The sequence below is a fragment of the Pogona vitticeps genome, chromosome 2 (assembly GCF_051106095.1).
Source record: "Pogona vitticeps strain Pit_001003342236 chromosome 2, PviZW2.1, whole genome shotgun sequence".
NCBI lineage: Eukaryota > Metazoa > Chordata > Lepidosauria > Squamata > Agamidae > Pogona > Pogona vitticeps.
In genome coordinates, this window is record NC_135784.1 from 290449785 (window position 1) to 290473855 (window position 24071).

Sequence of the window (24071 nt, forward strand, 5' to 3'; positions counted from 1 at the left end):
TGAGCTGTCAAAGCAAATGGGAGTTTCATTTGCCACTCTGTTTCAGGAGAGACCCATCCAGCTGGCCTTCCCCATAGGTCAAGTGAGGTCTAGTGAGGCAGCTGCCTCATGCATAAAAACCACTCGCTGGTACCAGTTAAAATAGACTCAGTTAAGTCAACACTTGAATGAATCCCATTGAGAATGGGTCAGCTCTGAAACCTGCAATAGGATTTTGGGCCCGGAAAATAGATTTTGAATGCTTGGAAAGGGCACATTGTTTCCTCATTATTTTTTTTACATGCCACTGATGTGGACGAAGGTGCTTCCATGATTCTCTCATCTGTCAAAACAACTTGGTTTGGTATGGATACAATGCACCGTCCTAGAATGAGGACAAGAGTAAGGTTGTTTGTTGCTAAATATCTTGGACGGACCCTACTTCTTTCAAGGCACTCCTCCTCAACCCACCCCTCCGTCCTGTGCTGGTAGCCAGAACTCTTTTATACCCTCTCTGTTTCTCTCACACCCGACTTTCCCTCCCTCCTAGTAACACGATGCTCCTGAGCTGATCGCCTTCTTCCCGTTGCTAAGCGACCGTCTCCTCTTTCTCACCAGAGAACCTGCAGCCGCGCTGGTCTCACCCCGCAGTCGGCAGCGCGCCTCCTATTGGCCGCCGGGCTGCGACGTCACGCACTGATCCGCCGGCCCGGGCCTCAACGGCGTGCCCATTGGGCGCCCTTCCTCTGGCCACGGAGCGTCATTTTCTCACACCATCCCCCCTCCTTTTCGTCGTCACCCGTTGCTCATTGGTAGGATAAGGGAAGAAGGCGGGAGTAGGCGCAACGGCCCCTGATTGGGAGTAAGGAGCTGTCGCTCCCAGGTTTCGAGTGGTTCTCTGGGCGGCGGGGCTGGTTTAAAGGAGCATCTCCAGCCGCTGCTCGGTTTCAGTCCCCGGAGCGAAAGCTTCAGCGCAGACCTTTCCTGAGGACGAGCCGTCGCAGTACACAGGTAGGTGGGACTCCGAAACGCTGGGTGGGAGCGGGGCCGCCGCCCATATTCTTGTCCGGGGCATGAAGCCCTTTCTCCTCCGACCTAAAATGGTCCTCACGCCAATCCGATCAGGTAGGCTAGCAGCAAATTGATGCATGTGTACCTAAGAAAGGTACATTGAATTCAGTGGTAAGTGCATATTACGATTGCATGCCCTTTTTCTAAATTCACTTGGATTGGGATTCCAAGATCAGATCAGCAGTCATTCTGTATTGTTGTTGCTTATTCTCTAAAATGTATTCCCTCTCTTTTTCATTTTATTTTTTTTACCGGACTACAAGTTTGCATTAAAAAAAAAAGAGTAAGAGTTTACTGTTATATAAAAACTCGTTATTACTTGGGATGTTCTTCAAGCCAAATGCTAAAGAAGGTTCTGCCATTTGCAGGACTACTTTCTGGTTATGGAAAGAACTTAGAAGCATGTGGGTAGGTTATCTTCCCTCCAGCCTCAGCCAGTGGTAATATCTAGACCCTATCAGGGGTTCCCAACCTTGGGTCCCCACATGTTCTTGGACTACAACTCCCAGAAATCCTGGCCAGCGCAGTTAGTGGTGAAGGCTTCAGGGAGTTTTAGTCGAAGAACATACAGTGGACCCTTGACTTACAGACTTTTTGAGTTACAGACTTCTCTGGCGGCAAAATTTAGGTTTGACTTGCAGACTGAGATTTGACTTACAGACCAGAAAAAACCAAAATGGAATAAAAACGGCCTGTTACGGGATTAATCGGTTTTCAATGCACTGTAGGTCAATGGAGACTTGACTTACAGACTTTTTGACTTGAGAACCGCCTTCCAATACGGATTAAGTTCTCAAGTCAAGACCCCACTGTATGGGGACTCAAGGTTGGGAACCAGTGCTACACCTTGGGAGGTGTAGCAACCAGTTGGGGAATTGGGCAAATGTTACTACAAGGAGCAGCTGCATACCTTCTAATTGTATCCTGCCCTTTCTGTCAAGGCTGCTTCCTCTGAAACGCTGTATCTGTTTGATTGCTTTGGACTCACCAATGTTCTTGTTACTCCCTTTAGGTGGTGGAGCAGAGGCTGATCCATGCCACCTGTAGAAAAAGGGAGTGACCACCACTTCTTCACTCACCTGTAGTTTCCCTTGGTGCACTAAGCCCAAACTGCTAAACTCCTGGCCACTCAAAGAGAGACTAAGCTGGCATAGACGGTGGTCTTCCTTTGAGGAATATGGCAGCAGGGATTAAGCCCAGCAGCCCCAGTCTTAACTCACTGCACAGCAGTGAGAAACTGGTAATGCAGAGATAGTAAGTTGTGTTCTCCTTCAAGTTAGTCCCATCATGTTTCCCTACGAAAGAGAAGACAGGTAGATGGCTGGAAGAAAAAAAGCAGCCACCACTTCCTTTTGTGTCTTTGCTTGCCTCATTGTGCTGGGGCAGACGGAAAAACAGGGCAAACCAGTGAAGGGAGACAATGGTTCCTTGAAAGAACAACTCATTTGCTCTCTTTCCAGTCAAAATGCTATGTGTTCATCTTTTTTTTCAGAAACAGCTGTCCCATGCCACCTGCTCATGTAATGTGTATTGAAGGATGGGGGAGGGAAGGTTGAAGGAGTCTCTGTACAGGGTTCAGAGAGGGAAACCTCAGTGAAGCATGGGCTTTTGGTAATTGCCAGACAGGATCTGTGCTTGATGCTGCTGGCCTGGTTTTTCTTGCCTGTCTCAAACTGATGCAGAATGACAGCATGCCCCAGGCAGAGCACAGAGGTGAATAAGGCCAAAAAAAGTCTATAGGCCAAACATCTAATCCTATATATTTTCTATTGAAAGTAAATCACATTCCTTTTGGCTGAATGGGAGGAAGACCACAGCTGAGGTAGCTTTTTATTTGATTTTGGAAAGGGCACTAAGGAGAAGTCAAAACATTGAGGAAAAACTGGATCCTAGAAGAAGTTTCTCCCGCACACCACCTCCAATCATAGGGAGTATTTGTAGCTCTGTGGAATTCATGCACTGTGGACTAAGGAGCCAACCCTTAAAATAAACAAAATTCAGCCCCAAGGAGTCCCAGAGCCTCTTTGTTTGTTTGGGTCACTGCCACCTCAGCATTTAGAGGTAGAAGTTGTAGGTTTAGTTATCCACCTTCAAGCCACCTAAATCAGGTTAGGAGCCCTGAATGGATTCTGAAGATGTGTCCAGAATGATTTCTATTTCAGGGTCCTGCTTTCCTTGTCTTAGACTACAGGTTATTAGCACATTTCTCTACCATTTCATCAGTCAAAATGCATCCTTCAGTATGTTAGCAAACCTGGAAGACCAGCTTCCCAGTAACTATCAAATTCATGACAGCATTGACTTATCAGTGAAGTTTACAACACAGGTCAGATTGACTGATTTGTGAACAGTAGTCAGGAAGAATTAGTATACAAATAGGGCTAGTTAAGATAAGGGGTGGGCGGGTGAGACATATGTTAGTATATCTTAGTTTCAAGACCTGTTTTTGTTTTAAGATGCACACATGCATTGTAAGCTTATGATTTATTTTTGTTCTGATCAGAATCAAGCTGCCAACATTTTGCAGTAGCCTGGCCACTGCTGAAATCTTTCCTGGCAATCTTACCCAGGAGAAACAACCTACTATTAAGTACCAACAGCTCTATTGGGAACTCCTTGATCTCTCACTGAGACAGTTTAGTGCAGAGTTATTTATTGGCTGAACTGGGTGTTTCTTTAAGGTAGAGATAGGGAATGGCTGGCTTTTCAGATTTTTGGACTACAATTCACACTGGCAGTGTTCAGTGGGGCTAATGGGAGTTGTAGGTGAAAATATTTGGAGAATATTGGGAGTTGTAGGTGAAAATACCTGGAGATAGCTATATAAAGCTGCAAAGAGACGACTGATAAGGTTGCCATCCTAAAGGAATCAGCATCCCTTTAGTGAACTATTGGAAGAAATGCTAACGATCATAATATTGCTTCTATAGATCTCCAATGTTATGTCACATCAAGAAATGGTGGGGGGAGTTCTAGGAATAACATCAGATTTGGAAAACAGGGTTGATCGTGTCTGTTATATCTCATCTTCATATAGTAAAGCACTGGTTCTTAACCTTTGTTACTCAGATGTTTTTGAACTGCAACTCCCAGAAACCCCAGCCAGCACAGTTAGTGGTGAAGGCTTCTGGGAGTTGCAGTCCAAAACTCCTGAGTAACCCAAGGTTAAGAACCAGTGTAGTAAAGGATTTTTAATATGGTTATCTACTAGTCTGAGTATTAGGAGAGACAAAGTTTTAATCTGTAGAACACCATAAAATTGAGGCCCTAATTGACAAATTATAAAACATGATGGCAGCTGAAATCCTGTTTGAATAAGTTATGCCTCACAAGGCTAGTGATGTCACCAACCTGCAAATTTTTGGAAAGAAAATATTTCCAATCCCTACCTTGAAAATTCCTGAAGATCTTATGGAATCTGTTTTGGGAAGCAGTGGAACCAGGGGCAAGGGGAAGAGTCTTTAATTTCTGAAAATTTGTGACACCTAGATCATTTTACTGGAAACAGTACTTCAGAACTTAAGACCTCCCCTCACCCTGCAGCCCCCACCAGTTTCCTCACAATGAAAGGGATTTCATGGGAGTCTTGGGGACTTGGTGTTGGAAATGTTGTCTTTCCAAAAATCACCATAGCTAATGACATCATCAGTATTACACCGCATAACTTACAGAACAGGCTTCAAGCCACTGTCTCGCAATATATAATTAGAATGTGTAATCCTTATTCCGTAATAAGGTAATCTTGAATAGTAGGAGAGTGCTGGTTTGGATTTTATTAAAATAAGACACTAAGAAGGGCTTTTTAAAAAATAAATAAGTTTAACAATGTAAAAAACTGTTTCAAAGAATTAAATCTCAAATCTGGGTTTGATATATCATTAATATATCATTGATTTTTACCAGTGTGGCTTTCTCAGTCACTTTCTTTTAGACGTGGATTTCTGCAAGGCAGATAAAGGACTGAATGAATAATAAAGGTGATGTCATTGCCTTTTCCATACTGGATTCACTCAATACTGCCACAGTATGTGATGCCAAGACCTCCCAATTTCCAAATATCTTATCTCTTTGTTTGTATTATGCAATTTGTTCTTGCAACTGGTCGTGTAACTTGCCTCAGAATTTCATCACTGTCCTCTTTTCCTTGTGGATTTAAAACAATAACATCCCTACTCTAAGTGTATTGGACCAATAATACCTGAGGTCTCTTGGATCTTTTTCTTAACAAGAACCAATGTTAGTATGCTGCAGGAAAAGAAGAAAAACCAAAGCTGTTGTCTTAAATATTGGCAAATTAATTTTGGTAGAAACCTTGATTGGTCAAACCCAACTTTATCAGGTGTGGGAGACTTTTGAGGATGACATGTGTCTTTCCACATCGTGATATTTTATTGCTGTGGTCTAAAATATTGTGTATTATTGCTGCATGAGAGTGCAGCAGTGATCTGGTGCTGGCAGAGCAAATCAACATTCTATAAGGCAGTTCTCAAAACTCAATGACTATATAAGTTAATGGCCTACAGAATACCATATCATTAATAGTTCTGCTCAGCTCTTGCAAACCAACAGCATCTCATATTAGGTTGTTCTCCTTATTGCCCTTCCCTGGCAATATTTTCTTTTCCAATAAATTTTCCTCAGGTTTTGCTGAGGTGGCAGTGACCAAATAGAACTACCATTCACATATGTTCAAAAACAGCCATGATAATTGCTTAGTGTTAGGGTGAGAAGTAGTGATGAAAAAAGGAGTCAGCTTCTAGGATTTTATCTTGCTTGGAATTGCTTTGTTGAATGGTATTGAGCACAAGAGGGTATCTACCATATGTGTTGGCTACAAAATGTAGACCATTTTGACTGTTGCCTTTGGTGTTGTCAACATTCAGGCTGCCTTTTGCTATGTAAAGCTTGGCATCCTTTTTCCTGCTGGCAATGTGAGCACAAAACTGTGCAGCCATGTCAGGCCATTTCCTAGTGTTTTGAATCACGGATACAGAAACATCGTATCCCATATTCATAAAATTGAGGTATTTTTGTGGGCTTTTTAGGAATTGAATTTTCTATTGCTAGTGTCTTGAGAATAGATGGTTTCTCTCAATTTTTCTAAGAATCACTACTTTCAGAGTATCTTAATTTCTTCTCTAAACATTCTGGAAAACTATATGGCATACAGTTGTTTTTTTGTCTTCATTTAGGTTTATTCTGCTGTTTATATGTACTGTATGATTTGCAAGTACATCAAATGTACCTCCTTGAATATTTTGGTCTGGCAGTGGAAAGCTTTTGACAAGATCTCATTATTGTGTAGAGGGAGATTTTCCAGTATGAATTTCTGGTACCTACAGGTGATGATGGAGAAAAAAGCCAGTACAAGTGATTGGCAGAACCTCCTGCGGGAATAGTCAGCTAAGGTGAACATACGGACAATGTGGAGTGTGATGAGCAACAGGGTGGAAGAGGGAAGTGGCATGGAAATTAAATAGATTTTGAATTGCAATTATTGCAGGCAATAGGGTGTAGTTTCAGTTGCCTACGACAAGAGGTGAATGTGCTGAATTTAATCCTCTGCTAAAGCTTTGGGCGTTGAAGGCAGAGCTCTGGCAATTTTACTTGGGTGGGTGTGGTGTGTAGTCAAAGGAAACTGAGTGATAGGAGAGAGCGACACCTTGTGGTTTTGCCTAATGATTTCTTAATAGAAAATGAGACCACTTTGAAGACAAAATATTGAAGGAGCAGAGCTCTGGTAAATTAATAATGCCTAATGCTTACTTGCATTTATAATGGTCATGTATTCTCAAGGAGGTAGTGATGGGAAGTTTGGTTTTTGAGAACCCAAAAGCTTGGTCTACTTTGCATCTGCTGTCCAGATTTTATCTACAGCCCACTTAAAACATACATATATCTATCTGGGTGCTTGACAGATGTGGAAAGAGACTGCTTGTATTTGTTCTCAACTTGTGGTAAATCAGCTTTCTTTTTGTCTGCTATGAATAAGATTACATTTTGTCCCACTACCAGAATTACAGTATTTTAATTCCTTACACCTTTTTTTTAAAAGACACATATTCTATTCTAAAAAATTGTCCTGAAGTGGCAGAAAAAGCACTTCTGGGGGGACATTTATTTATTTTAAACATTTTTAAATGTTTAAAATAGCAATCCATTTTTTAAAAAACCCACTTAGGCAGCCCAGTCACTCAGGGAAAGCTTGCCTGAAGGGAAAGGTCTTCACCTGCTTATGGGACAGCAAAGATGGAGCCAGCCTGGTCTCCTGTGGCAGGGAGTTCCAGAGTCTGTGAGAAGTTAACAGAGAAGACCCTCGCCCAAATTCTCACCAAATGCACTTGTGAAGGTGGTGGGACTGAGAGAAAGGCCTCTCCTGATGATTTTAACACTCGAGCTGGCTCACAAAAGAGAGATGCAGCCCTTGAGATAGCTTGGGCACAAGCCATTTAGGATTTTAGAATCATTCCACACCATCCCAGATCCCTCTGCCTGGCAGTTGAAGGACAGCTTTGGGATGCTACTGTTTGGGAGAAAAGGTGCACAGGCTTTCCTGCGTCACTCATGGAACTACCAGTTGGATTTTATTTTTTTCAAAAAATGCTGTGACAAGAAGACTCTATAAAAAATTAAAGATTTGGTGAATTCCCTCAGTGGTTATATGCAGGGGTGGGGAGCAAACTGGAAGTAGGAGACACATTCTTTGGACTCTGGTAGATAAAGCCGGGGGCAGAGTCATATTGGATGTTTCGTGCTTGGGTACCACGGGGGGGGGGGAGTCTATTCTGGGATGAGGATAAAGCTCAAACAGTACCCTCCTAGCAGTGTCCCTGTATATTTTTCTTGCATTCCTTTCTAGCATCTCTGCGAATGTTTCCCACAGAAAAGAATCGATATTTGTAAATCACGCTGAGAGTCAAAATTATCATAATTTGGGACAGCAGTAATCAGGCCTTCCAATTAAACAGTTGTTGGCTCTGCTGGGAGTGAAAAATACAGGTTAGTGGCAGAGGGTCCTTGCATTTAAACTGAAGAAATGGGCATTCCTCTGGTGATGCTACCCAGTTGAAAGCCTGATGTTTTTCTCTGCCATGGCCATTTTGGATTAGAAAATCAAAACAAAATGGGGATATTCAGTCTGTTTTCCTATGCTGCATATAATCTGACTCTTAAATTTGGCCCTTTGTAGCTGAAGACTGGGCATGCCCTTGCCTGTGGAAAAAAAGATGTAAATTCTTGGAGGAGAAAGGACTGTTTGTAAACTCCTGTAACCAGTCTGATGTCATGTTTCCCCAGCAGCAGGGGTGGATTAAGGGTAGTTTAGGGAGAAGCCACAGAGTATTTACACAAATATATACAAATTCCACCTCCTGTACTGCAGTCACAATTACATGTCTGTGAGTCACACTTCTCTGCTTCCTCATCAGTTTACAAACCACTATATATATAAATAAAACTAATAATAAAAGGGATGCACATAGTTAAGGTATCATGAAGACCATGCCTAACTTTTAATAGCATTATGGATGACTCAATTAATCCATTTGCCTATCGGCATACAGTATGAGTGGTGATAGTATAATTGTAAAATATTTTAGAGATAAGATAAAAAGACATTTTGACATGTAAATGTCATCCATATATCTTTCCAATATTTTAGCTCCTCATCTAAGGTCTCCAGGGGTTGTTGGACTTCACTTCTCAGAAGTCCCAGCTGGCACGACTCATGGTCAGTGATCCTGAGAGAGGCAGTACAAGAATATCTGGAGACTAGACATGGGAGCTTTGTGTCCAGAGGACAGAAATAGGAAGCTCCGGACCACAGGTGCCACAGCCCCCCACCCCCAAACCAGCTGGTCCACTCACCGGGCTGCTTGCAGTGCACACATTCAATGGCAGCAACATTGCGGCAATCAGAAACATAATCCTGACGGTGCTGCAATGCCTGCCTCAGCAGGTGTGCCTCCTCATCAGAGTAGCTGTGGGAAGAGGTGGGGTAGCACTGGTGGGACTACATCCGCAATTGGAGTGATGTTGCATCAGAAGCAGATTAAAAATACAATAAGTACATTAGAAATATGAAGTATATACATAGGCCCCAATGCAGATATCTGATTTTATTCTTTCAGAACAGTGCTAGAGATTCACGCCAATGTCCTGTCAAACTGAGCAAGCATCCATCATGCTTTGTGTGGCCTATATAACGAGAGGGAATGTTTGTTGTTCTGGCTTTTGTGCAACTTCTCATAATGTCCATCATTGGTTGGCAACCTTAAGTAACCCAGTGTTCCTGGATTGCAATTCTCAGAAATCTCACCCGCGCAACTGGGAATTGCAGTCCAAGAACAACTGAGTTACCCAAGATTGGGAACCACTGATGTAGATGGATGTCTGCACCCAGGCCCCCAGAAAGTACAGTATCCCTCTCTTTAATACACAACTTCCAAAACAATAGTTCAGCCATGTAGCCAGATGGTTGAATGCTGGTTGCTGTGTACCTGGTATTTTACTGTGGGACACCAAAATAAGCCAATACAGAATTACGTTGGACATTAGAACCAGTGTTGTCATCAGACCTAACAACTTGTGTTCATACCCCAAGTACAGACCTTTTCTAGATATTAATACCTTATAGTTACTATGATGTACTTTGTTGATATATGCTGTCAGTTCATTTCTGATTTATGTTCTGTCAAGTCAATTCCAATTCATGGCAGCCCTTTCCAGGATTTTCTGCATACAGAGTAGTCACAAGTAGTTTACCAATTCTTCAGGCAGGGTAAAGGCAGCTAGGTGAACAACATTGCCCAACTGCCTACTGAAAATTGGTGTACGTGATTGGAATGTAGATAAAGCAAGTACAAGGGTAATAACAGGTATCAACAGAGGCTGTTTATGTAAAAGTCAACTGCCAAATGCAAGTGTTTGTGGGGGGGAAAAGAGGCTGGGAGAAAAACTTTATATAAGTAGCGCATTCAAACAAAAGGAACAATCCTTTCATTAGCAAAATTGCTCTTTTCAAGTAGATGTTAGCAGACTGGGTTTGATCCACCATTGGAATCTTGCTGGCAGAAGGGGAGTAATCTTGATGTCCCAGTTCCAGCTGCAACCCCTTGTATTGTTCCCACCCCCACCCAACTCCATTCTTCATAGGGTTTGAAGAGATACCACAGTGGGAAGAAGGAATTCAGTGACTGGGCTCCTCTCCATTCCCTTCGCCCAGCAAGCATATTCTGAGCACAACTTCACTAGGAGGCTGCTCTTAGGTGCTGACATAAAAGCTGGATCCATCCCTGTTGGTTTTAGAAAAACCTAATCCTCAAATGATACAGATGAATTTACATGTTCCTCTTGAAAAGATGACTTCTTTTTCCAAGCTTTGTTGTGCTGAAGAATTTACTCAGATTAGAAGCTGAATTGGGGTGTGGGTGAGGAGACTTTCAGCACAGCCAACAATGTGGGACTGACAGGACCTGAAGTACAATTATGTTGGCCAGTCACCTTTCCCCATTCCTGTGGAGAGAATGTTGTTGGATGTATCTCACTCTTAATTACAGCATTCAAATAACTGACGATTGTGCCATCAACAAAGGTTTCGTGTTCAGTCACAATCAATCCCCCAAATGTTCAACTTTTCTTTTTCTTAAGTTTACCTGTAATGAAGTTAATATTTCTTATTTGCTCAATTAATCCCAGGTCATTGTTTACATTAGTCAGTGAAAGCTTTTGAAAAGTTCCCTTTAATTGTCAATTAAGAGGTTCACTTCTCAGAGCATTTTTTAATCCTTCATTAGTTGCAAACTGGGTCAGATGTTAGGCTTTTTATATAACTTCCAGGGAAGAAATCACATTTGTCTATATACTTTCCCACCCCATTGCTGGGCAACATCAGAATTCATGTACTCAAGTGCCCCACCTAGCATGATAAATAGAATATGTGGCTTTTTAATAATTTCTTGGAGAGGGTGGAAATTAAGTCCGTTGACCAAGCAGCTGTTTTGATCGTCATGGAATACAAAAACCTGAACTATCTGGTTTCTGTGCATACAACTAATGTATAAAACCTTGGGTCCCCGGGTGTTTTGCTAATGCCACGGAACTGTGGGAATTGTAGTCCAAAATATCCAGAGACTTCAGCATCCTAGCAGTGTTTCAGTCGTATTCTAAAAACAGCAACAACTTTAAACACCAAAGACAATTGCCAAATACGAGGTTTAGTACTTCGTTCATAAATATATTTTGAATGTAGCTGCAGTGATTTCCTGAGACATTTTCCCTTAAACAGAGCTTGGAAATGTTACCTTTGAGACTGCCCAGAATACTCAGACAGCTGTTCAATAATTGTTTGTCAGGGCAATAGGAAAATATGACACAAATCCTTTCCTACAGTAATTCTTTTAATTGCTTGATTTTAAGATGTGGTTCAAGAACTACAAGTTCCAGACGTACAAGGTACCGCTGAACGTGGCAAATGCAATCGCTGGTGATTGTTGAATAGCAAGTTAATTTAGGATTTAAAAGCGGGAGAGTAGGTGCCCAGATGAGTAACCAGCCCGGGAGAAGGCAGGTAACAAGGACTTTATGCAAGCGCGATGCAGGTGGAAATGACCCTAGAGACCGTTTTTATGTGCGCCTCAAAGGTGAAGTGAGGCAGCCGCGTTAATTAACAGACGCGAGTTTCCCCCGCAAAATGTATGAAACTGTCCGGGGGTGAGTTAATCGCCTTAAAAGGCAAGCAGAAGCACCAGAAGGCTTGCAGAACGAGATAATCCCCGGCGTTTTCGTGACCCGCCTGTTCTCCCAACGCACGTGCCGCTTATTAAGCGCGCGGGAAGGCGTACCTCCCAGCGGCGGTTGCTAGGTTTTGGCGTCACCCGGTCGCGGCGTCTTCCTGCCACACACGAGTCTGCGCAGAGGCAGTGGCGGAGCCCGAGAAGGTCGGAAGGCCGTCCGTAAGGAAGGTCCAGCTGCTGAGGAAGGGGCGTGGCCCGCAGCGACGGGCGCGCGAGTGCGTCAGAATAGTGCGGGCGTGGTCATGGGCGGCGGCGCGCAAGCGTGGTGTCTCGCTTTCAAGGTGACAGCGGCCGCCGGGGCCGGGAGCGCGCGCGGGGGGGAGTTGCGCGTGCGCGGGGGGGAGTTGCGCGTGCGCGCTGTGGATTCACCCGTGTCTGCCCGAATGTCTAGAGCCGGTGATGGGATTCCACTTGGTGTGAGTGACGGGGTGTGGGGGGGGGGGGCGCGGCGGCGGCGGCGGTGAGGCCTCAGTTGGGGCGTTGGAAATAGAAAGTACCGCAGTTTGGAGGCAGAGTCACCGAGGAGGGGAAAAAAGGGCGCCTTGCTTGTTTAGGTGGATTAATCGGGCTGTGGGAGCCGCTTCTGCCTCCCCCCCCCCCAAAGTTCCTGTTGTGGCTGTTGGTGTGGGGCCAGGTCTGAGGGGCGAAAGAAAGTGGAGGGAAAGGGCGCCGTGCCCCTCTGAGGGGAAGGGCGCGCGCCTTGTTTTCCGAGAAGGGGAGGGGGCGCTTGTTTACTTTCACTTTTAAGACGTGCTCGTATGAGGGGGGGCGGGTAGCCCTGTTAGTCTGCAACCAGCAGAGCTGCGCCGTAAAGGGGCGGCCGCCCAGCACAGCCTGGTTTTCCAGAGACCCGGACGAGCGTCTTCTTGAGACACGCACCAAACGGGGAGAGGTAATGGGAATCGCGTCGCGGCGTGAGGGGCGAGAGTGCTCGTGATCGGTCTCCCCTCACTCCCCATTTCACTTTTCTCCTCCTTTAAAGATCAGAGGAAAACGCCCCGGGGGGGAGACCGACGGCGTCTTCTGGCTGGGTATGGCTTATTACACTGATGGGCAGCCGTTCCCCGGGATTTTTAAAATGCCTGGAATTGCTGTTGCCAAGCACGCGCTCCGCCCTCGAGCAGCGCCTCCCAAAAGCTGGCTGTTGCCCTTCCTGGAGCACCAGGTTGGCGGGCAAGCGAGCCCTCGTGTGAGTTTCCAGGTGCGAGAGCGTTGGTGGAGCCTCTTGAAGAGGAGGAGGAGTTTTTAGAAGAGCTGGCCCTGTTGGCCTGTGCCCGGGCAAATTCCAAAGAAACAAAACGGGAAAAGACAAAAACGTGGCACCTTAAAAATTAACTGTGGTATTCTAATGTGAGCACTCATGCCACATTAAAATGTAATTGTTAGTCTTTAAGGTGCCACATGTATTTCTCTTTTTCTGTTTGGTTTCTTTGGATTTTTTGCCTGGCATATCTTTATTGGAAGAAGGCTTTAGCAGCTGTCTGATGGTAATGCATCTGTATTCTCTTAGGAACCACAGTCGGTGGTGCCATTATATAAATAATTTATGTTGCCAATAATTCTCAAGTTTTAGGGCTTTCTGACAAGAATTGAAGGAATGTCCAAGGCAAGGAGCTGGCTTTCTCTGTGGTAGCAAAAATTAAGATCCTTGTAGCACCTGAAAAGCTTGCACGTGTTCTTTCACATCACCTTTCATTGGTTGCAACCCATTTCATCAGAAGTCTTTGAAAGTTTATGCCAGGTATAACTTAGTCTTTCAAATGTGATAAAACTTATGTTTTTTTCTGCTGGAACTAGAAAGGTCTAAAGCAGTGGTTCTTAACCTTGGGTAACCCAGGTGTTCTTGGACTGCAAATCCCAAAAGCCCAACTAGCATAGCTGGTGGTGAAGGCTTCTGGGAATTGCAGTCCAAGAACACCTGGGTTATCCAAGGTTAAGAACCACTGGTCTAAAGCATGTCAAGGCTGCTGTGGTACTGGGATGCAAATCTTGTTTGGACAGGTAGCTGATGTTTAGCACTAGCTAGGGTTGGTGTAGGGGATTTAATATAATTGGTGGTAGTTGACTAGTGTGACTCATAAATATTTTTCCTGGTTTTTTTTAATACAGTAGTGGTATTTTTTTTTTGTCAGTGTGAGCTGTGTGTGCTATACATGTAAACAACTACTTTCACTTCAGTTTACTGTGTGCAGGCTTTCATACTGCAACCACTATTCCTAAGAGAGTAAAATCCATTGGTCAACAACAGTTTTCTCCAACCTGGGACTGTGCTGATCATTTTGCATAGTCTGCTGTTCCCATGAGCCTTGGCTAACATAATCATTGATGATAGAATATAGAATCTGAAGTTCAGGGCACCCAGTTTGGGGAAGACTGCTGTAGGGATTTGTTAATTCTATTTTGAGGGAAGAAATTTGCAATACAAAGTTTATCATGAAGGAAAAAAATTAGTATTTATGAGTAGCTGACAAACGTGAACATGGTTTTTGCTTGAAAAAGCCAGTAAGAAATTAAAAGTGTTGTTACACTCAGGTAAGGCTCATGTAAATGACCCTCCAGCCCTGAGAAGCATACTGTGATCATCTGTTTTGTAATCTTGGCAGTTGTCCACATCATCTCTTGTCTCAGACAAGTCTCAAACTGTATTCTGGTGTTTTTTTTTTTTTAGCTAGCCAATTACCTGTGGATCCGACAGGACTAAATAGGGCAAAGGCAAACCATTTACTGTATCAGGTCCTCTGGTGTGTGGTTTCTAGGCATGCTGCATAAAAAGACTGTGTAAAAGAACTATAGAACCGAGGACAGCAAAAGTCTGGTAAAATTAAGCAGGTTGGCATTTTGTTCTCTGACCCAATTGAGAGACACTGAGAAATGTGGGAGGAGCACCAATCTTCTGGGATGGCGTCTCTCCTGCTTTAGAAACATTTGCAACAGAGCTGCCTGGTTATTTTTTCAGAGGTTATTCCACAAAGAGCAAAGGGCTGTCTTGGAGTACTGCAGGTCACAGGTGAGCAACTGAACTAAAGGCTGAGATTGTTTCTGTGTGTGGTTGTTCCTCAGGAAGTAATACATTCCTAAACTGATGGTAGTCTTAATTTATGGCGGCTACAAATGCAGAAATCACTGTGAGCAGATTCTTAACCAATTACAGAAGTTTCAGATGCCTAATAGTTAAAGGAGCTTAGTGTTTTCTTTTGTTCTGTTATCAGGCACTTTTCATCACTGTTGGAGGCTAATTGAAACACCGGTCATGCCCAAACATAACTTGTTACTATTCAGTACAAAATACTTTGTTATCCGCACATAATTTTGTCATTGAGTGACATAAGCAAGAATCTGGAAAAATTAATAGTGTAGTCAAATGGCAGATGAATACTGTACTATTTTGTTTTTCTAAGACATCATGGACAATGATGACTCTTCTGTGTTACCAATCTTGCTTTCTGGACTTCTTCCATTCTTTTCTGGACTCCTTCCATTCTTTTAGTGCTAACTTTTCTTAAGTCATGTCTGTGTGGAGTTCGATTAAAACGCAATTGCTTCTTTTTCGCAAATGGAGCTTTGGCTTGAAAATAATTTCTCACCTCCAGTTTTGTAAAAGCTGCCTTCTTTTTATGTCATCAGCCAAACCAGTCACCAAATTATAGTTTGCCTCTCAAATCCCATTGTTAGCATAACAACAAATTTAAAATTTGTGTTTTGTCAAGTTGATTCTGACTTAAGGTAACCCTCCTCACTGCTTTCTAGGTGTAGCATTGCCGTCTTCTGAGGGTGCTTGGGGACTATGTACCTTGTGCAAGGTCATACAGGGCTAGTTTTTCTCCTAGGAGGCAACACTCTCGATACTCCAGCTAAGTGAGCTATCCAAAGTGCAAGCCAAACCCTGATTAGTGAAATAGAAATCCAGTACCTTTTTGCTAAAAATGCTGTCAGCAGTATGATTTCTGCGCCACCCTGCACGACAGATATGCTGGGGTATACTGCATGTAAACTTTGAGGTTCTATTTAGATATTTGGAGGAATAAGACTGGTAATTCTGTTCTTGTGGCTTGATGGGCAGAGCATAAGCTTTCAAGATTTTTTAAAACTTTGTCAAAGTTTATTTTGGTGTTTATGTAAATAAAATTACCACATCAATGTGGAGGTTTCCTTCAAGAATTAGTATGTTTTAGGGTAGATTGTACACTGCTCCATATTGTACTCCATAAATCTTCATACATGATATAGAAGTCATATTTTTATTTGAGATCTTCCTTGTTTGATTATGTACTTTATTAAAGTTGTTTATTCAGTACATGTTTTTGTTTTTCTCACTACAAAGTGTAGGTCTACTAACTGTCATGGGAATCTTTTATTTTTCCCATTTCTGCCAGCAGAAAAGTGTTGTGTCCTTTTCATCCTGGACAAAACTGCCAGTAAAGGGTAAAAGGAAATTAACCTAGCCTCTTTCTTGTGTAATGCTGAAGCCAGAAAATAATCTTCAGTACTATGAGCAGGGCAGGATGAGACAGGACTGGATTGCACTGGTAGAGCACTGACTAAAAGGAATTTTTTTTTACAAAATCCTACCCCAAGGGAGCAGCCTCTTGCTATACAGTGGAATATATGTGTCATGAAGCTGTGCAGAATATACAGTACAGTAGTTCATATCTGGATGACCAGATACCTGAGTAACATCACTGAAGAGTGATTGAAGTGCAAGATTATCTTGGTCTGAACAGTTATGTCTATATGTAGAGTGTTTTTTCCAGTGAAGGCATGTGGAGACTTGTAATGAAATTTAAGAATGATCTGTACTAGTTGAGTACAGGTAATTGTGGGGAGATAGTGTCCTTCTTAGCTTTGAAAGACTCAAAGATACAAAGGTTTGTAGAAGATGCTGCTTGCTAAGTGTAATGGAGGCTGTACTTACTAGTTCCCAACCATAGTTCTGTTCATGTGGCAGTCAGTGGAGATGTGACTGTAGCTTTCCAGTGGTACGGGCAGAACTACAGTCTATACTGTAGTTGTGAGATTTCCTTTTTCTGTCTACAGGACTCCTGTTTTTGCTCAGGACAAAGTAAGACAGTCTGACAAATATGTTAATTGCCACGCTAATGGTTACATTATCAGTGAACAGCAAATCTTTATCTAAAATGCTCTGAGATCCAGCATTTAAGACACAAAACTAAAACCTGAGATCTAGGTACAAAACAAACACAGAGCAACAGTTGTAATATACAGAGAAAGGAAATTTTGGTTATATTACTACTTTTTTCTTGGGTCAAAGTAAACATGCACAAGATCACAGCTGTCTTAGTTCTACTTGGGTAAAAACTGGTAACTCCTTCTATGTTTCAGCTATACCACCATGCCTGGATCTCTTCCTGTCAATGCTGAAGCCTGTTGGCCAAAAGATGTAGGAATAGTTGCAGTGGAGATCTATTTTCCTTCCCAGTATGTCGATCAGGCGGAGTTAGAGAAGTTTGATGGCGTGGATGCAGGAAAATACACCATTGGCTTGGGACAAGCCAAGATGGGTTTCTGCTCTGATAGAGAAGATATCAACTCACTTTGCCTCACCGTAGTCCAGAAGCTGATGGAGAGGAACAGCCTCTCTTACAATTGCATTGGGAGACTGGAGGTTGGAACAGAGACAATCATCGACAAATCAAAATCTGTAAAGACTGTTTTGATGCAGCTGTTTGAAGAATCTGGTAACACAGATGTGGAAGGCATTGACACCACCAATGCCTGCTATGGAGGCACTGCAGCACTCTTTAATGCTGTAAATTGGGTGGAATCCAGTTCCTGGGATGGTAAGTTTAATTATTTCAAGTTAATAATATCTTGGACAACTTGCAAAGCAGAGAATAAGGATGAAGTGTAAATTGCTTCCAGCATTAACCCTGTTCAGTTGTTACTCACTTGGTTCTGAGCAGTACACTTAGAGAGAGTAACTAGTTCCTTCTTTCTTAATGAATGTGGAGAACAATGAGTCTGAAGAGTCTTGTGTAGGGTGTCCAAATGAACAAAAATCTCAGTTTACCAGGGTTCTTCCTCACATTTGGAACTGCCACAACTCTTCTCTTCAGATGCATCACTCTACACCTAGGAAAAGGACTGATGAAGAGGGCAGGAGCTGGGTGCTCATCTCTAAGTGTGTTGCTGAGAACTGGATAAGTAATAACTGGGTAGTCCTATGTTTCCTTGAAATGGCAAGCTGGTGGCCCAGTAGTCCAGTCTGCCCCCCCAGACAATCTTTATAGCTCCCAATTCAAAGGGGCTTCTGAAATGCACCTTAATAGTTCTTGAGAGGTCATATGGCTGACTACATTTTTCACAATTTGCCACCACCAGATTTCTATTCTGGGAACAAATAATTTGGCAGTTTTATCTCATGATTTCTCTGAAGTGGATGCAGAGAGCCCACTGTTTTCAGTTGGCAAGTGTGCATAAAAGGTGGGGGAAACAGTTATCAGGCAAGTGAATTGTTTGCTGAGCTGATTGCAAATGGAATAAAGAAGGCAGAATAATCTGTGCAGCTATCTAAATTCTGGGAGCTATAGTCTAATGTAGCTGGTGGCTACCAGACTGAGGAATGCTTCTCTAGTTTGTTTGAAAATAAGGATCCTGTGTAAAATCAGTTGCTAACGGTGGCACCAGACTGAATTTTATGTGGATTGTTTTCCTTCTAAAATAACAAGATATTTTTAGAATTTTAAAATTTACAAGGTATGTTATTCTAAAATAACAAGAAAGTAGTATTTCCAGTTCAAAGACTAGAGGCATAAGAAGTAAACAGGAAATATATAGTTGCTTCCTGGTATACAGAAACGTGGAATTCTGAGGTTATTAACCACATTCCAGCATAAGAGTGTCATGAAGAAACTAGGATAGATTTTGTTTGCAAAAACTCTCATGCATACAATGGACATTGAAAAAGCTACGGAATGTGGATGCAATCCTGACTTTAGATCCCACTGATTTCATTGGGACCTGCTAGCACACTTTTCTTGTTCTTTGTTCACTGTATGGATGTCTCATGTTAAAGAAATTACCATAATCAGCAAGAGTGAAAAGTTAGAGAGCTGGTACCTCTGCAACAACTGACAGGTTTGTTATACTACGTAGCTTCTGTGATAGACAGTGTCTGACTTTGTCAGACAGTGGTATAAAATTATGCAGGAATACCACAGTGCATCTAAATAGATCATGCAAAAGAGTTCATTCCCAATAAATATGTTAATAACTGTTCTATATTAAACCAGCAAATCTCACTCACTTACAACTTTCAAACTATAGTAGTTGGAAAAAGAAAAACTGTCACAATTTTTTTTTTTTAGAAATCAGTTTTATCAGCCAAATCAAGTGTTAACTTCAGGTTAAAATCTCTTCTGTGTAAGTAGGATCATTGATCATACATAGAAAAGCTATAATTTCCCAAATATTTTTATTATGGAGGTGTTATATTAGTATTAGCTTTCAGCTGTGTGGGAGTGGTGTTGATTTTCAAATTGATGGTTACAGCACAGTCAGTTTACTGGAATCACCATGGGTGGCTAAACTATTTTCCTTTTGGGATCTTCTTCCCTGCTACTTCTCAGTGACTCCTACATCTGGAAATGCCCTGCTTTTGTTTCTTACTTATAAAGTTATAACCATATGATGTTTGTAGAGACAAAATAGTATGCAAAGTGCTTTGCAAACTTTCAAGTGCCAAGTGTGTAAATATTGTGTGTGGCAGATTAAGATTGATTTGTAGATTCTGACAGTGAATGTGCATCTTGAAATCTGAAGTAAACCCTGCCGAACTCGGTGGTATTGCTTCCAAGTCCCTTATGCTTAGCATTGTAGCTCAAAGTAGCTAGCAGTTGCTGGACTCAAATTTTCTGCTAGTTTTTATGTAGTCTTTTCATAGTTCCTGCTTTTTGTTTTCCAGGGCGTTATGCACTTGTTGTTGCTGGAGACATTGCTGTCTATGCTACTGGAAATGCTAGACCAACTGGAGGAGCTGGTGCTGTCGCAATGCTTGTGGGTCCAAATGCACCTCTTATTTTTGAGAGAGGTTAGTTTCCTATCTATACCGGTGGCTCGGTAAATGGCAGCTCAGAGCGAGTTCCAGCAGTATTCTATTTGCCTCATTTTCTCAATAAATTGATAGAGATACCATAGAAGTAAACTAGCAGTAGATTACCTTTCCCAGTCTGTCAACAAGAAAATTGTAAGTAAATTCCTATTGACAGAATGATAACTAGAATCTTGCACTCAATCATTTTCCTGCAGGTTGGGTGAGCAGTAATATGTACACATGAGTTGGCTGGTATATCATTAGAATCAGAACATAACACTCTGGACCTTCCCCAAAATATACTCAATGCTATTGGGTGTTTAGTTTTTTGTCTTCCCCTTCCTGAGCTATACTTAACATTTGAAGCCCAATTTCCCCACTGCACCACCTCCTGCACACAAGGGATTGACCTGTATTCTGCAAACGGGAATAGCAATTTATGAATGGACTTTGGTGTAGCATTTCACTCAAGTTGGTCTTTTGTCTTTAGGACTGCGTGGGACTCATATGCAGCATGCCTATGACTTCTATAAACCTGATATGGTATCCGAGTATCCTGTGGTTGATGGGAAACTATCCATACAGTGCTACCTCAGTGCATTAGATCGCTGCTACACTGTTTATCGCAAGAAGATTCGTGCTCAGTGGCAGAAAGGTATGTCTTGCTGGAAAACAGTAGTTCAGAGCTGAGTATTTTTAGTTTTTCTTTTTGGATCCTTGTCTATCTGAAAGTAATTATTGGCATCCAACATTGCCAAATGATGCTGAAGGTAGCACAGTGTTCCTTTATTAGTTTTGAAACACAGAGGTCTAACTTAAAAACTCTGTCTTTCTAATGCTATCGTACAGTTAGTGCCATTTGAAAAAGTAAAAAACAGTGTATATACATGTACGTACGTATGTACGTACATACATACATACATACACACACACACACACATATATACAGTGGTGCCCCGCATAGTGAGGTTAATCCGTTCCGGATTAACCCTCGCTATGCGGAATCGTCGCTAAACGGGTAGGGAAAACGTATTGAAACGCATTAAACTTAGTTTAATGCGTTCCAATACCTTGCTTACTTACCCGTTCAGCGAGGATTCCCTTTGCCGGCAGCCATTTTCGCGCCCTCGCTAAGCGAGGGCAGGGCGTGAAAACGGCTGCCGGCAGCCATTTCCGGGCTTCCGCCGGCCATTTTGGAGCCGCCGAACAGCTGTTCGGCGGCTCCAAAATGGCCACCACAATACCCAATCTTCGCAATGCGGGTTTTTCCCATTGCGAAGATCGGGTATGTTTCCGTATAGCGATCCCGAAAAAGGGATCGCTATACGGAAACATCGCTATACGGTGCACTCGCTAAGCGAGGCACCACTGTATATATATGTATGTATGTCCAGAAATATGTGTGCGTTGGAATGAGCTCTTCTGCATTCACTTAAGTAGTCCCAAGTGTCGTGCGCATAGCCCAATGCCTTGGCATGTAGTGTCTCTTCTAATAAATAATGGAAAATCCAGCTTGTGTGACTACAGGATGGAGGATCCACAGGGCAAACATGGTTTACTTGAGATATGGAACCCTTACACTCCATTTTTGTGATTAGGATACCAGCCTTATGCTTTGTAGACATAAACAGAACATCACTAATATCTTTCTTTTTCCAGAGGGAATTGACAAAGACTTCACCTTGAATGACTTTGGCTTCATGATCTTTCATTCTCCATACTGCAAACTTGTGCAGAAATCTGTAGCTCGCCTGTTGCTGAATGACTTTCTCAATGATCAGATGCTAATAGAAGAAAATGGTATCTGCAGTGGGCTGGAAGCGTTTAGGTAAAATTACAATAAGTATGTTGTGCAAAAATGTTGTAGAAGACTTTAAATGGAAAAAAGATGGTTTATTATGGGCATTTTAGCTAGAATCATCACAAGGTTGGGGAGGGTCTAATGAATCCATATAAGAAGTTGCCTGAGAAACAGAACTATCACTTGGTATTATAATGAGGATTTTACTAGTCTATTCAGTTTTAATTAATTCCTGCAAGGAGGAAGTAGACAAATTCAGAACAGGAAACAAAGTCATGCTTATGGGTTAGAGGTGTTGTAGCATTATCCTGTACATCTTTAATCAGAATAATTCCCATTGGCATTCATAGCATAGTAAGCAAATATATTTCCAAATGAGGTTTTTCTCTCTTCATTTGCAGAATTTTACAGAGATCCAGACACCATTGTATTACCTCATGTTTACCTCATGCTGCTTTGGTGTTTTTTTTTTTTTCTTGCCTGGTTGTGGGGGAGAAAGCAAATCAGGAAAAAACCAAGGAGGTGTGCATCACCTTCTGATAGGTAGTGTTTAGGAGCCTTGCTGAAAGCATCCTGAGTTTAGGATTATAGATGTAGTATTTTATAGCACATCATGTCTCTCCAACGCTATAGTGGTTTTAGATGTTAATGAGGCATTATCTACAGTGTCTACTTCTGCCCCTATTTTAGAACTAGAGAGAGAGAAAAAACACTGCATCACTTTAAAGAGCAAGAGCTAAATTCCGTTGTTAGTCCCAACAAGAGTAGGCTCACTGAATCAGTGGGATTTGTATACATGTTGACTCAACAAACTCCCATTGATTCATTGGGTCTGCTTTAGTGGGAATTAACAGTTTTAGGCCAGTAAAACTTAACCCTTTCCCTGCCCACCCAGCAAAGTTTCCAAATAAACAACTTCTCCAAAGGAACAGCCAGTCGCCCACTTTGGTTTGATCCTATCAATTACATATGCTGGACTTGAACCAAAATGAAGCAGTCCTTCCTGTAGCTAAAATACAGGCAAGAAGCCAGAAAGGTGCAGGTATGTGCAGGCACTTATGCCACTTAGTTGCCGGTAAAAGGAGTGAAGCAGCCTGTCCCCATAGTGGATGAAACAGCAGTACAAATGCCTATGTGGTTAGGCACTCTGTTATCTAAAGTTAATATTAGGACTGAATACAGGATGTAAACTTTTTGATAAATCAGGTTTTGTGTGATTTGAGTGTAATTTCTTAGTTACGTTGAAAAGATGGGGATGAAGGGATCTCACATAATCCAGCTACCTTAAAGGAAACTTGGGAAATTTTTAGATGTCATACAGTACAGACGATCAGTATCTGTTGCTCTAAATCTGCAAGTTCCTTGTTGCCTTACTGTATTGCATTTCTACTCAATATTTTTCATTTTCAGAGATATAAAATTAGAAGACACTTATTTTGACCGAGATGTGGAGAAAGCTTTTATGAAAGCCAGTGCTGAACTTTTCAATCAAAAGACAAAGGCTTCCTTGCTTGTTTCTAATCAGAATGGAAATATGTATACACCTTCAGTTTATGGCTGCCTTGCTTCTCTCTTAGCGCAGTAAGTATGATGGCAGTAAATCATGGGTTTGGGTTTTTTTTTTTAATGATCTGACAGGCTTGGGCACGATATCCCATAAAGGCCAGATTATATTTGAACCATAGCTCAATCTCGAATTCTTCCTGTGAATTATTAGTAAGTCAAGCATCTTTAATGTGAATGCCTTTAAACTTGGGGACCAGCACTAGTTTTGACATGTCAAAGAGGTGGAATTCCCAGACAGTCCTCATTTTCTGAAATGAAATGCTATATAAATATGGTGTACAGTGATTTCCCAAAAACAAGACAGGGTCTTATATTAATTTTTGCTCCAAAAATGCATTAGGGCTTATTTTCAGGGGATGTTTTATTTTTTTCATGTACAGTACAACAATCTACATTTATTCAAACACAGTCATGTCATCTTCTTCTGGTTGCTGCACAATGGTGGAGGGCAGGGTTTCACTTAACTGGGGCTTATTTTTGGGGTAGGGCTTATATTACAAGCATCCTGAAAAATCATACTAGGGCTTATTTTCAGGTTAGCAAAGCGTGCTGCTTATACAGTTTACCACCCCATAGTGCTTCAAGCACTCTGGGCGGTTTACAAGTTAATTATGCAGGCTACACATTGCCCCCCCCCCCCAGCAAGCTGGGTACTCATTTTACCAACCACAGAAGGATAGAAGGCTGAGTCAACTTTGAGCCGGCTACCTGGGATTGAACCCCAGGTCGTGAGCACAGTTTTGGCTGCAGTACAGCGGTTTAACCACTGCGCCATGAGGTCAGGGTATGTAATGGGACAGAGGTAGACCCA

At 42.2% G+C, this 24071-nt stretch overlaps 1 protein-coding gene and 1 long non-coding RNA gene across 12 annotated transcripts in view; both read left to right on the forward strand.

The window, feature by feature from the left end:
* The first annotated feature begins 814 nt into the window (after positions 1-814).
* The window catches only part of HMGCS1 (3-hydroxy-3-methylglutaryl-CoA synthase 1), a 32066-nt gene continuing 8809 nt past the window's right edge, over positions 815-24071 (forward strand). Inside the window, exons 1-8 of one of the 11 annotated variants that reach the window (XM_078384452.1) lie at positions 12220-12259; positions 13411-13584; positions 14800-14850; positions 17184-17641; positions 19765-19890; positions 20384-20548; positions 21553-21721; positions 23105-23275. In XM_078384452.1, the coding sequence (XP_078240578.1) occupies positions 17194-17641; positions 19765-19890; positions 20384-20548; positions 21553-21721; positions 23105-23275 (1079 nt within the window). In that variant the 5' untranslated portion in view covers positions 12220-12259; positions 13411-13584; positions 14800-14850; positions 17184-17193. The other 10 variants (XM_078384450.1, XM_078384451.1, XM_078384455.1 and 7 more) reach the window with 10 other exon arrangements.
* Positions 16834-17040, forward strand: LOC144586358 (uncharacterized). Its single transcript, XR_013541140.1, has 2 exons — positions 16834-16923; positions 16956-17040. It is a non-coding gene; the product is annotated as an uncharacterized LOC144586358 (long non-coding RNA).